General features: G+C 31.9%; 1 protein-coding gene across 1 annotated transcript in view; it reads right to left on the bottom strand.

Moving 5' to 3' along the window:
* Nucleotides 1–15,770, bottom strand: part of LOC142334470 (uncharacterized) — a 712,180-nt gene that overhangs the window by 508,457 nt on the left and 187,953 nt on the right. Inside the window, exons 28-32 of the mRNA XM_075382526.1 lie at nt 14,873–15,061; nt 7,960–8,130; nt 5,140–5,310; nt 4,601–4,774; nt 757–927 (exon numbers count right to left, since the gene is read on the bottom strand). Coding sequence (XP_075238641.1) covers nt 757–927; nt 4,601–4,774; nt 5,140–5,310; nt 7,960–8,130; nt 14,873–15,061 — 876 coding nt within the window. The remainder of the gene's footprint in view (nt 1–756; nt 928–4,600; nt 4,775–5,139; nt 5,311–7,959; nt 8,131–14,872; nt 15,062–15,770) is intronic.

Below are 15,770 nucleotides of genomic sequence, written 5' to 3'. Positions count from 1 at the left end.
TAAAACAGATATAACAATCAATTAAGTGATCTTATGTTTATGCCACACCAAAGGGACATCAAATGGTAAGGTCTTTCATGAGCCTTTTAGCCATCTTAAGTTGGCCGCATAGTTACTACTATTATAAGAGGAGCCTAAGTATTTACAATTTAAGTGTTTTTAATTAAAGGTGTAATGTTTTTCCCATGTAATTTTACAGTGAACTCACCAAACACGTAACAAAAACTGTCTGAATTATTTACATATTTATGAGGCATTATAAGTCTTCACTGTTCACTCACTTTATACAGTTATCAAAGTAACTGAAGACACTATACTATTAAAGCAATAGGCTAACAAAGCCAACAAGCTTTGTGTTATTTTGAATCGTACAGACATTTTGATTCTTGTTCATGTACGCTTCAATAAAATGTTGCGTCATGATATGTGATGTTTGTGTTATGACAAGTTATTGTTTCATAGTTAACAACTGATTAATAAAAGTTAAAAATATATACTGAACATATAAATATAAACATATAAAATAAAAAACATACGTGTACAAAAATGTATCATATAACATCTACAATTTTCAAAACTAAATTTGAAATTATTAAAAAATGTAGGTTGATGGAAAAATCTGATTTCAGTATTTTCAACATTAAAAAATAAACTGGTTTCATGTATCACATATTAAAAACAAAAATGGTGTTTATCAGTGTAATTCATAACAGATATAAAAATTCAATTATACAAAAAAAAGCTAAGAAAACTTACATGCATTATTGTGGTTTTATCTACGTGCTCTGTCATATCAAGTTTTTGTAAAGTAACTAAACAAGACAGATTATCTTTCTCATTCAGCTGATTACACCATTGTTCGGCTTGTCCATAACTAGCAGCAGCAGTTTTTTCAATTACAAGTAAGCTAGGTGATTTTTTAAACATCTATTAACAGAGAAAAATAAATAAATTAAACAATAAGAAACATTCAAAAATTAATTAAAAAGAGCACAAAATATGACTTCCAGCACAATTCATAAAATGTTTACGTTTAACAGTCCCAATAAAAAATAAAGAAGCATTAAATCATATTTAATCATTACACAAAAATAAATGGAAATTTGTTATTTTTTTTACAAAAAAAAAATTAATTTATCTATTTAGATAAAATATTTATTTTCAATTTAATAATACGCAAAACAGTAGTCTCCTTCAACATGTGGGTAACAATATGATTTATTTATGACCAAATAATTTTCATCTTAAATCAGACCAGAACTAAATCAAATAAGTTCATTGAACAGTATCATCAAATGGACCTAGGTATGCAACAAAGAGTCAACCGTCATTCTACACTTACCAAGAAAATAGCTTTTAATGTTTGTCAACTTTTCATATTCATATGTTAGTAAAAATTAACAATAAATAAAAAAGTTAAAAGTTTAAATTTAAATAAATTTAGTTTATTTGTTTTATATTAATGGAAAATTGAAAACACTGAAATTTTTTTAAAAGAATGTTGGTTAAATGCTTTTAAAAAATTTACAGCTATACAAACATAATACAGAGGTACAGTTTAATAAAATTAGTCAAACCAAATAAATGACTCAAACTACAATTTTCTTGATAGAAGAAACATGTTACAATATGATATTTAGAAACTGTTATAAAATGAAAAAAAATATGTATTAAAAGAATATGAAAATAAGAAAATTAATTTATTTATAAAATTTATCAAATATATTTTATCTAAATCTACAAATATTCAGAAATAATTGTCAATTTTTTTTAATACAAATGGAGTGAAATTACACTCAATTTTTTATTATATTTGAGTAATAACAATCTTAAAAATTTAATAAGTGAAAAATTGTTAAATTTAAAAGTTGAAAAAATTTAAATAAACAGATTACAGAAAAAAAACGTTAGTTAAACCACTAAAATTGAAACTAAACAGTATTAAAATACTTTTTATAACAAATACTACAATTATAAAATATTTTTTTTTTTGTTTGAATAAAATAATGATAATAAAATTGTCAACATTTTTTTAAAGATAAAAAAAACAATATTTATAAAAACTAAAATTATTTTGGAAGACAGTGTTAAGCAAATAATATTAATTTGCTTATAATGTACTGAGAAATTTCACTCTTTTTATTAACAAGAGTAAAATATATTCATTCAATTTTTGGCTTGATTCTTTTTTGAATCTCACTAACTATATTATTATTCTATTGTTAAAAGTAGTCATGCAGATGAATCATTTTTGCAAAACATGAACAGGTTTTTTAAAAACAAAATGGTTAATAACTGTTTGACTACTATTTGCGTAACACTAACACTGTAAATGAACAAATTTTTAAAAGGAATTTTATAGTATATTTTTTGTTAATACAAATATAGTTATTTAGGCTGAATCACTATTGGAAAATGTTCAGAATTCTAATTAAACAAATAATAATTTAATTAAAAATTTAAAACTTTTTGAGGGTTAACTACTACTTATTGCATATCTATGTCAAAATGTGATTAATATTGTGAAATCATTAAGAATTATATGTGACTAGCTTTCAATCACAGGACTCGCTCTAAATGTCCTGTGTTGGACCTAATAATGGATTTTTTCTCAGTAGAGTTAAGGATGTCACTGTTGTTAATGTGCCCGTTCTAAAGGATTGACTAGTTAGTATGCAGCTGAATAATACTGATGTACATGGAGTTTCTTCTCAATGTACTTTGTCATGTTGATTGTGTTCATACAATTTTTATTAAAGTGGGACGAATTCTTGGCTGTTGTAGGCTATATATAAAATTTGTATTTATTTGTCATCATCATGTCCAGTTATTATGTGGCATTCTTTATTGTATGATCATTTTTATTGGTTTTTGATGTTTTATAATATCTAACCTATTTGTTGCATTCCCACTCTTCTTTCAATGCAGCCAAAACATAGAATAAAGAAGAGCTTGGTCAAAAAGACAAAAAACAATTAAAAAACTGTCTTTACTTTTTGGTCACATTTTTTATATTAAATTTATTGAATTTGAGGCAATTCTTGGAAATTTTGTTAGAGCAATGTTTGTTCAACATAAAAAGAAAATTAGAAGAAACGTAAATTACTGGACAGGATTGGATATGAATATTTAGTTTACTCATGATAATACTAGCTCCAAATATATCTCTTGAAACCATGGATATTAATATTTTTATTGTTCTATGAATCAGTTAATTAAAAAACTAAATTTCCATGCTGAATGTTATCATTTTAGAAAATGAAAACAAAAGGTTAGGAAATCTGTTCCAAGGTTTTACATAGAGTTAAAGAATATTTTAATAATATAATCTGTAAATCTGATAAATTTTAAATTAAATGAAAGATGAATTTTCTAATGTATGAAATATACCAAGCTTGACTAGGATTTGAACTCAGAACCTTCCTATCTAGTTAGCAATAATGCAACCTGCTTCAAAACAAGTGAAATTCAAAGTTTTCTAAAGAACTTTATCAAGCACAGTATGACAGCATCATATTACCAACTAACTACCAGTGTCCTCTTTGAACATTTTGCATTAACATTTAAGAAACACATTAAAGCAGAAGCACGAATTGGGAAGGTAAAGAATTGAAGATTGACAACTCTTGCTATGATACAAGAACAATTATCGTACAGAGACTGGAGTTGAACTAGCTAAATTGATGAACAGAACACTCATTGTTTGTAATAACCGCAAAGATTAAAACTGCTTCAGATGAGTTTAGATCCTTTTCTAGATGAAAAAACGACATAGATAAAGAAAGAGTAAAAGTTTTTTGTTGATGATGACATTTGGGTATGAAATTATGAGAAAGGGATGGAAATGGATAAAAAAAGTTTAAGGTTTAAATTTGTAAACAGTTTACAAATTAGTAGTATTAGAAAATGTTGCTTATTAGATTATATGACTGAAGTTACTAGATGAGACAAGATTACAACAGAAGAGCCAAGTAAACCAACTGAAAAATTAAGTGAATAAGAAGCTTGATTGTTGTCTCCAACCAGTTTTTTCAGCTGTTGCTGGGTCTGGGTGTGCGTGTGTGTTTAGATTAGCAACTGCAGTCACTGCTACCATGACTGATGAAGCTGCAGATGTAATGCAGTGGATTACATGCAGATGTAATGCAGTGGACCAGTAAACATGCAGTCTTGACAGACTCAGGTTGGCCACTCCTGAGACGTGTGGTTAATTGAAACCCAACTGAAACCCAACCACCAAGGAACACCAATATTCACAGTCTAGCATTCAAATCCTTATAAAAGCCACTGCCTTTACAAGAACTCAATCCTTAGAATTCTTGATTTCAAAAATCAGCTGATTTTATGATAAGTTTAACCGCTAGACCAACCCAGCAGGTATAGAGAAAGCTTGACTATATTTTGTAATTACTTGTCAATCTATATAAGTTGTTATTTCACTACCAACATCACGCTTTATACATTATTCTGTTACTATGTTTATTAATTAACCAAAAATATAAGTTTCTGCTGGGAAACTGCAAGATGCATTTATTTTTAATATTAAGAGAGCCAATTATTATGATTTAATTCTTGTTTTGATTCTCATATTAATATTTACCTGCTCCATTACATAGTCATCAATTTGATCGGTCAGAGTTAGTTTTTGTAATTTTATAATACAATCATTCAGTGATGTAGGGTACTTAATATTTTGACACCATTTTTGTGCTTTTTGTAAAGTTTCACTTGCATCTGATACAATATCTTCATAAGTAAAATTTTTTTTCATCATCTGAAAAACACATTACGTTTAAACTAACATAAATTTTCTTTAAACAGAATACACACACACACACACACACACACACACACACACACACACACACACACACACACACACACACACACACACACACACACACACACACACGCACACACACACACACACACACACACACACACACACACACACACACACACACACACACACACACACACACACACACACACACACACACACACACACACACACACACACACACACACACACACACACACACACACACACACACACACACACACACATACATACACACAAAAGTTATTCTGGAATCCCAATAATGGGAAAACAAGATAATAATATTCTATAATAATTACATGTTTCACAGTAGTTTCATCAATTTGTTTTAAAGCTGCAAGTTTATGTAGTTCTAGTTTGCACTGTAAAATTCGTTTAGTTCCAACCACTTGACACCACTTGCTGACCTCAATGTTTATTTCATCAATCTCTTTTGCTAAATCATTCCAGTTCTTTTTTTCTTTTTTTGCCTAAAAATATTTATAATTAATTAATTTTATTCTCTAACAGCAAACAAATGATCAACTAGAGATACTTAATACCAAAAACATATTTTGTAATACCTGAAAATTATAACCCTGATAGGCATTTTAACTTGGCACTTTCTACAATCTTTTCTGAAGGTAGAATCATTACTGCTCACCCCAGGGTTAAGTAAGAAATTAAGATTTTATTTTTAAAAGAAAAAATCATTAAAATATTTTTCTTTATTTAAAATTAATACATTTTTTTTACAAAACCAATATCTCTCTGTTGTTTTACAGAATAATCTAAAATAAAATATGAACTTCATTAATCCTCATTTAATAAATACAATTAACATATATTCAACTAAGTGCCTTTTTAATGAATATTTTATTTTCTTTAGTACTGATTCTATTTATTTGTTATTATTTATTACTCTCTGGTTTAATTTCTGCTAAGGTTTAGCATTTCTTCACCTATCACTTCATCCATCAAGTCTATCTTATTAAAGAATATGCAGAAGCATAATATTCAAGAAAATAATAATAACAATAATAATAAGTAAATTTATTGTCAATAAATATATATAGATTTCCTTTTTGTATTATTAATTCTTTATTTTGTAATTTAGGTTTTTCTGTTTTTTTTTGGTTTTTTTTAGGAATTTAGTCCTACAAGGATTAAATAATAAAAGTAATGCTGGACATTTATTTTTATTATTCTTGGAGAAGCACAACTACCCATACCTGACATGATCTACATAAATGTATAATTATGAACAAAACTAAATAAAATATTTATTCTGGGTTTAATTATTTTATTTTCCTGCTGACTTAAATCACTTAGCAAGCAAAGGGAGCCTTACCTTAATACTGACACCTTACTAAAGCAAGAGACTACTGCTACTAAACTAAGAAGTTTCTTTCATGTTGACAAAACCTGATTTTCATTAATGAAGAAGTTAGTCTAAAGGTGGCTGTGCATGTTGCTAGCTGTACGACATCCTGAGTAATATCACACTTAGCTAAGTATGAAATCAAACATCTCAATTTCATTTATACACATAAACTATCCATTACAGTTTAAGAAATAACCATAACCTTATACAATTGAATTAAATATGTATTTGTCAGTGGTTTATTCTTATGATTCTTTACATATTTGAACCGTACATTAAATTAAACTGCGTTCATTTCTTTATACAACTATTCATCTAATTTTTTTTTAATTTACTTCAAAAAAAGAGGAGCTTCTAATTTGTTCTTTGATGTTTATAAGTAGTAGAATATATAAATGAGAGCTGTCCAAAAAGTATCTAAAAATTTTTTTTTCACAAAAAGTAGCTGAATGTAATCAGTAAAACTTGATAGAGTGCAGTACTAGTACCTAATGTAAACATATTTTTTTGTAACCTTGTAGGGTATGTCAATTATTGTCAGGCAGCCACTATATGAATTAAGTGTGTCAGATGTTTGTTGCATTTCTAATTTGTGCATAATGATGGAATGTACTGAACATCATCATTGCATTAAGTTCTACCAAAAAGCATGGTGGTAAACTAAGCAAAACAATCTGAAGTTCAAGCAGTCTTTTAGGTTGCACAGCACACTTAACTAAAGTAGGTCGTCAACAAATATCATTAACATGCACGTTCTAATAATACAGAAAATCAACTGACATCCAAGAAAGTGTAAATAACAGTGATATTAGTAGAGGTTTTGTATATCATGATTTTAATGATTTGTGCATGCACAGAAGGGTTGCAAAATTTATGCCAAAGTTTTTATTGGTTGAACTGAAAAAAATTTGCTTTGGCATTGCTCAGGACAAAGTGGAGTATACTGATGGTAATTCTAATTTCCTTATGACCATGATAACTGGTGATGAATCTTGGGAACATGGGGATGATCCAGAAACCAAAGCCCACTCATCAGAGTGGAATTCACCGTCACCACAAAAGAATAAGACAGCAAGACAAATGAGGAGCAAACACTATAGGGTTTTTGAATAGTGTGGAGTTGTACGCAGAAAATGTCGACAAGCAATACTATCTGATTGGGTGTATCTTCGTGATGTAGTTTTATAAGACCTTTAAAACAAGGTATCATAGGACCATGTGTCCCATTTAAAATTTTTGAGCTGCCCCTCCTCCACCTACTCCCTGAAAGCTGAATACTCTAAATTGGGGCTTATTGAGTTAACTTCTCATATCAGAGAAGATTTCCAAAGAAAGAATTAGGGAACTTCAAACAAAAAAATTAAAGGGGAGCATCCAATCATAGTTCCAGCTATCTGAAACAAATACACTATTGGCTGCCATTTGGATTGGGTGATCAGAATTTAGTTCTAATTGTATCATTTTCATTCTCATCAAGCTCTTTAAAATGATATACCAAATGACCATTGGTCCCATTTTTTAATTTTTGAGTTGCCCCCCCCCCGCCGCCACTGGCTAAAAAAATCAAAAAGAGTGAAATATACATTCATTGAAGTAGCCCCTCAGTACAAGGAAGAATGCCATAATCCACATCCAGTTATTTCAATTATAAAAAAAGTTAGGAGGGTTACTTTTCAGTCACCTGGTATAATAATTAATCATTCTAACTTCTTTCATCGTACATTTTATATTACAAAATTACCAAAACTGGAATTACCATGAACATCACTTCATCTTCAAGCCGATCCAATAAGGCAAGCTTCTGTAAAGTGGTTATACAATAGTGATCTCCTTCAAAGTTTAAACTAATACACCACACCTCACCTTGTTTATGTGATTTCCTGACGGCATCATTGATATTCTTGAATGACAGTTTCTTGTCAAATAACTGAACAAATACAAAAGTGATTAATATTCTATAGAAAAGAAAAAAATTAAATTCATAAAGATTATAAAGGGTAAAAAAATTAATCTAAACTTGCCCTATAAATACGATTACCTGGCAATGTAATGGATAACTTTAAATTTTAACTCTAATTTTTAAATTCTACTTACTTTCTGTGCAGGAACTATTGATAAACAAAATTTACATTGGCAGTATTTTTTATCTATGACACAAAGCAGATGGGTTTCACCCTTCAGAGAAAAAGCATTATTTTCATAAATTAGAATAATGATTCTGAAGTATCAAACTTAATAAATTTAATGTAGTCTTTATTTAAAAACAAAAATTTTCCAGTGCTTGAATAACTGCTTTATTTTTATATCTATGTTTCTACCCTCTGCAAATTCCAAAAAAGGATGGTGTAATTGTACAAAAGATTACTATAAATTATAAAATAAAATAATATAATTATAAATTATATTACTCTTCATTATCTAAATAATGAAGAGTATTATACTAGGCTGGTAAATATCCATAAACATAATGAATAGTCTCAAAAAATGATCATTTATTTCAAGAATTACAGGCATAGTCACCATTCGCAATTAAACTTAAGCATTCACAGGATACCAGAGTATAATCACTAAAGAGCATCAAAACCTGTAAAACCTGTAGCCAGTAAGATGCACAGAAATTTGGATAGTAGTATTTTTTATGTACTTACACAAAATTTCAACACCTTTTTTCTATTCATAAGTTTCTAGCTAAATGAATAAATTAATAATTTAAAAATTAAGTTGATATAAGTTGAAATGTTAGAATCCACTGGACATCTCTATGTCTTGTTTATTAAAAGAGCTATCAAAAAAAAAGAAAAGACATCATCATAGAAAAAGGCTTTTCAATGAAAAGAATGAGAATGTGTAAACCTACATTTAAATTCTAGGTTTATGCTTGCATTTCAATGATAAAATAATATGGAAAAATACTGATTATTTTTCTGCTGTTATCAGAAATTCAGCACAGGTTTATTAGTAATTGCTAAACATATTTTCTATGCAACAGTGCAATGCTCAATAACATTGTACTGTTGATAAGTAACTCCTTTTGAATTATGTAATTTTTTTTATAAAAATGAAAACTGCTGAAAAAGAAATTGAACTTTTAATAAGTATTATTATTTACACCCATAAATTGAACTATCACTTTAAAAATAATTCCTTTTTTTTAAGAGTGCTCAGTCAGCAGTTATCGGTCCATCAGCCTCTTGCCAGTAAATGGCAAGTTGCTTGAAAGGCTGGTTGTGGAACAGCTCTGGAAAAACATCAATATGAACTCACTTCTAAATCGAGATCAGTATGGCTTCATGAAAGCGGTTAGACCGGAGGGCTGCATCTTAAATGCTCTTGCCGAGGTGGAAGGCATCGACTGTAAATACATTTTGGCAATTTTTATTGACATAGAGGCAGCATTTCCTTCCTTGTTTTGGAGTTCTGTCCTCTATGAGTTGGAACACTGCAATATTCCCATAGTCCTGCAGACCGTAGTACGTGACTACGTGTCTGATCATACGGCTTTGTTTAAGGATGTGCACCTAGTTGTGGAAAAGTCCATCACCAGGGGAAGCCTGCAGGGCTCCATGCTCAGTCCCTTGCTGTAGACCCTGGTATTCGATGGATTTTTGGGACTGACATTCCCGGAAGGGGTGACAGCCTAGGATTTCGCCAATGACTGTCTCCTGTTAGTTCATGATAACTCATAACTGCAGCTAGAAGACTGAGAGCAAGCGGCTTTGTAAACCGCAGAGGGCTGGATGGACATTCAAAATTTAAATATTTTTGTGCCCAAGATGAAGTTTATGCTTCTCAAGGGTGCAGACAAACTATCATACAGTCGTTACTCCGTATTAAATATAAAGGCTGTATAATCAGCCAAGTTCGAGCTCATAAGTACTTAGGTGTTTTGTTTGATGAGAAGTTGCTGTTTAGCAACCACATTAGGCCAGTAGCAGCAAATGCCGTCTCTATGATGCACAAGCTTGGAGGAGTGCTCAAAAGGATTACAAGCTGTCTGGCCGTCATTTATACGTAGTGTACTGAGATGTCTTCAAAAGTATCTTGCATGGCGTCTGTTTGGGCACCTCTACTTCATTTTTAAGGGCAACGAGAGCCCAAGTGCTCTCCAACCATATAAATTTAAACCAATATTTGTTTTGGTTCCACCTGGCAGCTGATGAGCTGTGCGTCTGTGAGGAAGTCTAGTCAAAAGAACACACGATATTTGACTGCCCAGCTCTTGGGAGGGAGATTCAGGTCAATCTGGAACTTAGAGGGTCAAGAGGAAAACTGGCCACTAACAAGCAGTAAGTCAATGTGGCAAGAGCCGCATTGTCGGACTCTGTGGGAATTCCTTGATGTAGTTGCTTTGTTCAACCGACATCAGTAGTTTACCTAAGGGAAAAGACTCCTACCGCGCTGCTGTAGGAAGCTAATCGAGAGATATGGCTAGCTACCAGCCAGATTAAGGCTCCAAGAGCTTTAATGGTGGACAAGTACTTGCTGGCATTCAGCGGCCTAGGCGTGGCAACGAATTGCTGTCTTTGACAAGATAAATTTAATTATTGATAGTCACATATGTTTTAGTAGTTGACATGGTGCACCTAACCATTTTAGCGATATATGACGAGTGGGCGGTGGGACACGCAAGCGAGTGGTGTTTGGTACCACGCTTTTTTCGCTCATGCTCTTAGGTTAGCTGTAGGAGCTAGTTGTTAAACACTGGTTGCTAAACTCTTTGGCTCAGTAGCCATTTGTGGCACAGATATTTGGTCTTATGCTTTAGGGTGACCGAATGGGGTGGTTGCAGGAGAAATGCCAAGTAAACCAAATTTTGCTCAATAGTTTTTCCAATTTGGAGTGCATTCACTTATACCATTTCTGGAACAGCATTAATTCCTATAGAAGAATCTGTTTATCTATTGGTTTGCTATTCCAAACATTTGGTTTCCATTTGGATAGACTTCACATGTAAGATCAAAATCTAATAAATGTAGAATGAAAACTGGTAGTTCTCAATCACCATAAAACTGGGTATATGGTAAAACACAATACTTATACAATACCTGTGCAAATAGCAAAGAAGAAATGAGAACTGGCATTGTATCAGGAAACTTAGACTCAAGAGTCCTTAACAGAACTGACAGGTACATAACAGATTATAAGTGGTTTATTCAATCAAGTTGTTTCGTAATCTGCTTATGAACAGTCAACTGATGGTTGGAACCAATAGACACAAGAAGATTCTACCCCTCCACAATTTTGGTAAAGATACAAAAGGTGTAATTATCTACTTAAAATCACTACTTTGTTTGGTATTTTGTTTTGAAGTGGTGAAATTTCAAGAATTTTTTTATTATTTGGAAATTTTTATCATAAGTTTCAAAAAAGGAAGTTTTTACATAAGTTAGCAATCTTACCAACTGGACAAGATGACACTCATCACATTTAGTATAGGAATAAAAATAAATAAATAAATTTAACTGACTTTTAATGTTATGCTTTCATTCATTAAAATCAGCCAACAGTACACAGATACGAGGTGTGGTCAAAAAATACGGTGAATGAATTTTTATAACAGCAACTGCCGACGCTACATCTATTTGCTGTAATTTGTCCAATAGCGTGATCAACTGAGACAGGCAGGGGCAAGTTGTAACACGTTCGAGCTTGCCAGTCAGCTGCCAGAACCGCTAGAGTGAGGTTGTGTTTAACATGTCTGTAGCGCAACATGGATTTTGAACAACGCATTAACATTAAGTTTTGTTTTAAGTTGCAAAAGAGTTCCAAAGAAGCTCATGAAATGTTAGAATCGGTGTACGGCGATAATGTGGTAACTTTGAAGATTGTGTACAAGTGGTATGACCGATTTAAAAACGGAAATGAGTCTGTTGAAGACGAGCAGCGTGCGGGACGTCCAGTAACCTCAAAGACAGTTGAAAATGTGCAAAAAGTGGAAACAATGGTTCGTTCAAACAGGCGAATGACTATTTGAGAGTTATCGGAAGACCTTAACATCTCGTATGGATCCGTTCAAAGCATTTTAACTAATGAATTCCAAATGAGACGAGTGAGTGCAAAATTTGTTCCCAGACATTTGAGTGATGAACAGAAGGAAAATCGTGTGTCAATTTGCACGTTGTTGAAGGGTCGTCTTCATGCAGATCCGGACTTCATGCCAAAATTGTAACTGGAGATGAAAGTTGGGTCTATGGCTATTACCCTGAGACCAAAATGCAGAGTTCCCACTGGAAAACCAGTTCATCTCCTCCTCCTAAAAAGGCACGTCAGTCAAAATCCAACATCAAGGTCATGCTCGTTGTTTTTTTCGATAGTGAGGGCATAGTGCGATCAGAGTTCGTTCCAAGGGGAACAACTGTAAACTCTGAATTTTATAAGGGTGTACTGCAACGTTTGTGAAACCGCATACGAAGAAAGCGACCAGAAAAATGGACCAATGGCTGGCTTCCTTCTTCACCATGACAACGCGCCGTGTCACACCTCGCTTCTCATTCGCGAGTTTTTGGCCGAAAAAAGTGTTCCAGTCTGTCCACATCCGTATTTACTACCATGCGACTTTTGGCTCTTCCCAAAAATTAAAACTGTGCTTAAAGGAAAACGTTTTGACACCATTGCTAACATTGAGAGGGCCACGACCAAGCAGCTGAAAGCCCTTCCGAAAGACGCCTTCCAGAAATGCCTCCAGTCATGGCATCAACATTGGGATAAGTGCATTGCTAGCCAAGGACAGTACTTTGAAGGAGATTAAACCGAATTCTATGTAACCTTATTACTTTTTTTAATAAAAAATTATTCACCGTATTTTTTTATCACACCTCGTAACTGCAAACCATGTTCTGACAAAAGTGATATATGGAAACCAGCCCTTTAACGATTTTGCCTTATGTTTTACCTATAAGAGGGCAAGTCAAAAATTATCTACACTTTTGCCATAACACATCTTCAAGGTTGTCATACTGCCTCTGTGCATGTGAGCATAAGAGTTGTTACAACTGCGGTTACGAGTGCAAAATTTTGCCCAGATTGCATCACTTGTCTTCCGGCTATTAGACAATGTAACATGTCTGCTCCACTAGCAGTTTGCACCAACAATGAGCAGGGATCTGATTTCGCTGGTTGGAGAGTGTGAGAAAGGGGCTGAAATTCATCATATTTTATCACAATATGGTGACAGTGCTTTATCAAGTAAAAATGTTTTTTCATGGATCAAGAAGTTTAAAAGTGGCTGGACAAGTGGGACAGACAAAGAAGGAGCAGGGTGTCCGTCAACCTCCCAGTGGATCAGGCAATTCAGAACAACAACATCTGCTTCAAACAAGAAGCTACCTAGTATGCCATGTATGGTTTGTACCCTGGACAACATTACAACAATAAGAGCTGCTTTACAGCAAAGTCCAATGCAACCAGTTTGTCAAATGTTACATATGGATATTAAGTTCTGGATGCAACTGGTGCAAGAATTTTTCCTAGAGATCTAGAGGCATATCAAAATTTCAGTACAACCACGTTTTCTCAGTAACTTGATGATGTCTTTCGAGAATCATTTCCCTTTATCTGGCTATGTAAAGAAACAAAACTTTAGGTACTGAACGCCTCACAATCCTTATCAGGTTCATAAACAATCACTTCATAGCGCAGTTATTGAATGGCAAAAATGTCTTTTCAGGATATTATTGATCCCAGTTATTTTGAGAATGATGTAGGCGACACTGTTACAGCCATAAAAGATCGTTATTTTGTAACTGTTCGTAACACTGCAAATTAATAATTAATTAATTTAATTGCACCATAAGAATATCAATATGTAGTCATTTTGGCTCCAACAGGATGATGTGATCGCTCTCATAGCAAACATTCCCATGACAAACTTACGAAGAAAGTTTCCAGAGCACCTTTTTCCCAATTTGGTCATATCAATTGGCCATCCCTTTTGAATTTATTGGCATGTTATTTGTCTGTGGGGATATCTAAAATCTTAAGTGTATATTAATAGACCAGCAAGTATTCAGGAATTGAAAAATAACATTAACACCAAAATTGGGGTCATAACAGGAGAACTCTGGATGAGATTATGGCGAGTGTTCATGCCGAAGACTGCAATGCCAACAATGGTGTTCACCTGAAGGACATAATTTACAAAAAAAAGTGTGTAAAAAATGGTATGAAGTTCTTTCAAACAGTGTACTGAAGGAAATAATTTACAAAAAAGTGTAAAGAAATGGTATGAAGTTATTTCAAACAGTGCACCCTAATAATATGTAGCTCTAATTCTCCATGCTTAAAAATAATGTTTAAAATGGGTTAGTCTTCTGCTGCATCTGGTATAATTAACCAAACTAATTTAAATTTATTAAATCATTAAGCCATTGAAAATTAGTTAAATTTAAAAGGTTCACTAATTCTTTTTAACATAAAATTCTGTTTTATGATATCAAAGTTATTTCAGGAGATAAAAATAGTTTTACATAATTTTTTTTTTTCATTTAAAACATTGTTATTATTAATTCTAATACATCTTATCATGAAGCATGTTTTGAAATAACTATTAAAGAAACTCATCAGTCATGTGGGATGATAAAATGTTACCAGTACAGAAAAAAAGTTTATATTTTCTTCAACAAAACCCACTAAATTTTATGTTCAGTAATTTCAGTACATGAATAACTTACATGTTTAACAACATCTTCATTGATTTGATCTGTCAGTGAACATTTTTCCAAATATAATACACAAGCAGTAACGCTTGAAGAAACACTGGGGTCAATTAATTGAAGTGATTTACACCATTCATTTGCACTTTGATTGGCAGTCTTTACCATTTCCTGAATGCGAATCCATGTTACATTTTTTTTAAGCATCTTGGAACATAAAAAAAATAAAAATTTATTTAAATGTAAGAAATTGAATTATATATAAATTAGTAACTACGAACAAAACAGTTATTCCTTATGTAATAATATTATATTAATCTTATAAAAATACTCTTCTCTTTTTTTTTAAATAAAAATAATGAGACTTCTGCTCCTTTGAGAAATAACATTACAGGTGGCACTGCAGAAAAATAAACTAAGGAATAACTCCTGAAAGAGAGAAAAAAGAAGCCCTGTTAATTAACTGTCAATTACACAACTATTATGTGCTTATGACGGACGTATCGTGCTGACATCTCATTATATTATTGTTTTCCAAAACATTATTTTTGCGCATAATTATTATTTTTATTTCAGTTTTTGACTTATAAACAATAAGGGCACCCAGACAATATATTTATATTGTTGTGTGTTGAATTCTTTCTACTTGAGTTGATTACATGTATAAAAATGCTTAATGACTCAATTTTATAAACAATAACAATTCCTTAACCAACGAATAATGCTCTGATAGGCATTATGTACAGGCCTATAACAATTTATACATGCAGTCAGAAATGTCTTTCGTCACGATTATATTTAAATTCGTCATTCATAGTACAAAATGTGTGCATAAAGAAGTAAATGAAGTAAAAGAAGTAATTTTAGTCCAGTTTATATCATGTTCAGTGAATGTATTCAGATAGCGTTTTTGTGT

This window comes from Lycorma delicatula, chromosome 1, assembly GCF_047948215.1.
Source record: "Lycorma delicatula isolate Av1 chromosome 1, ASM4794821v1, whole genome shotgun sequence".
NCBI lineage: Eukaryota > Metazoa > Arthropoda > Insecta > Hemiptera > Fulgoridae > Lycorma > Lycorma delicatula.
This window is presented reverse-complemented; position numbering and strand designations above follow the sequence as displayed.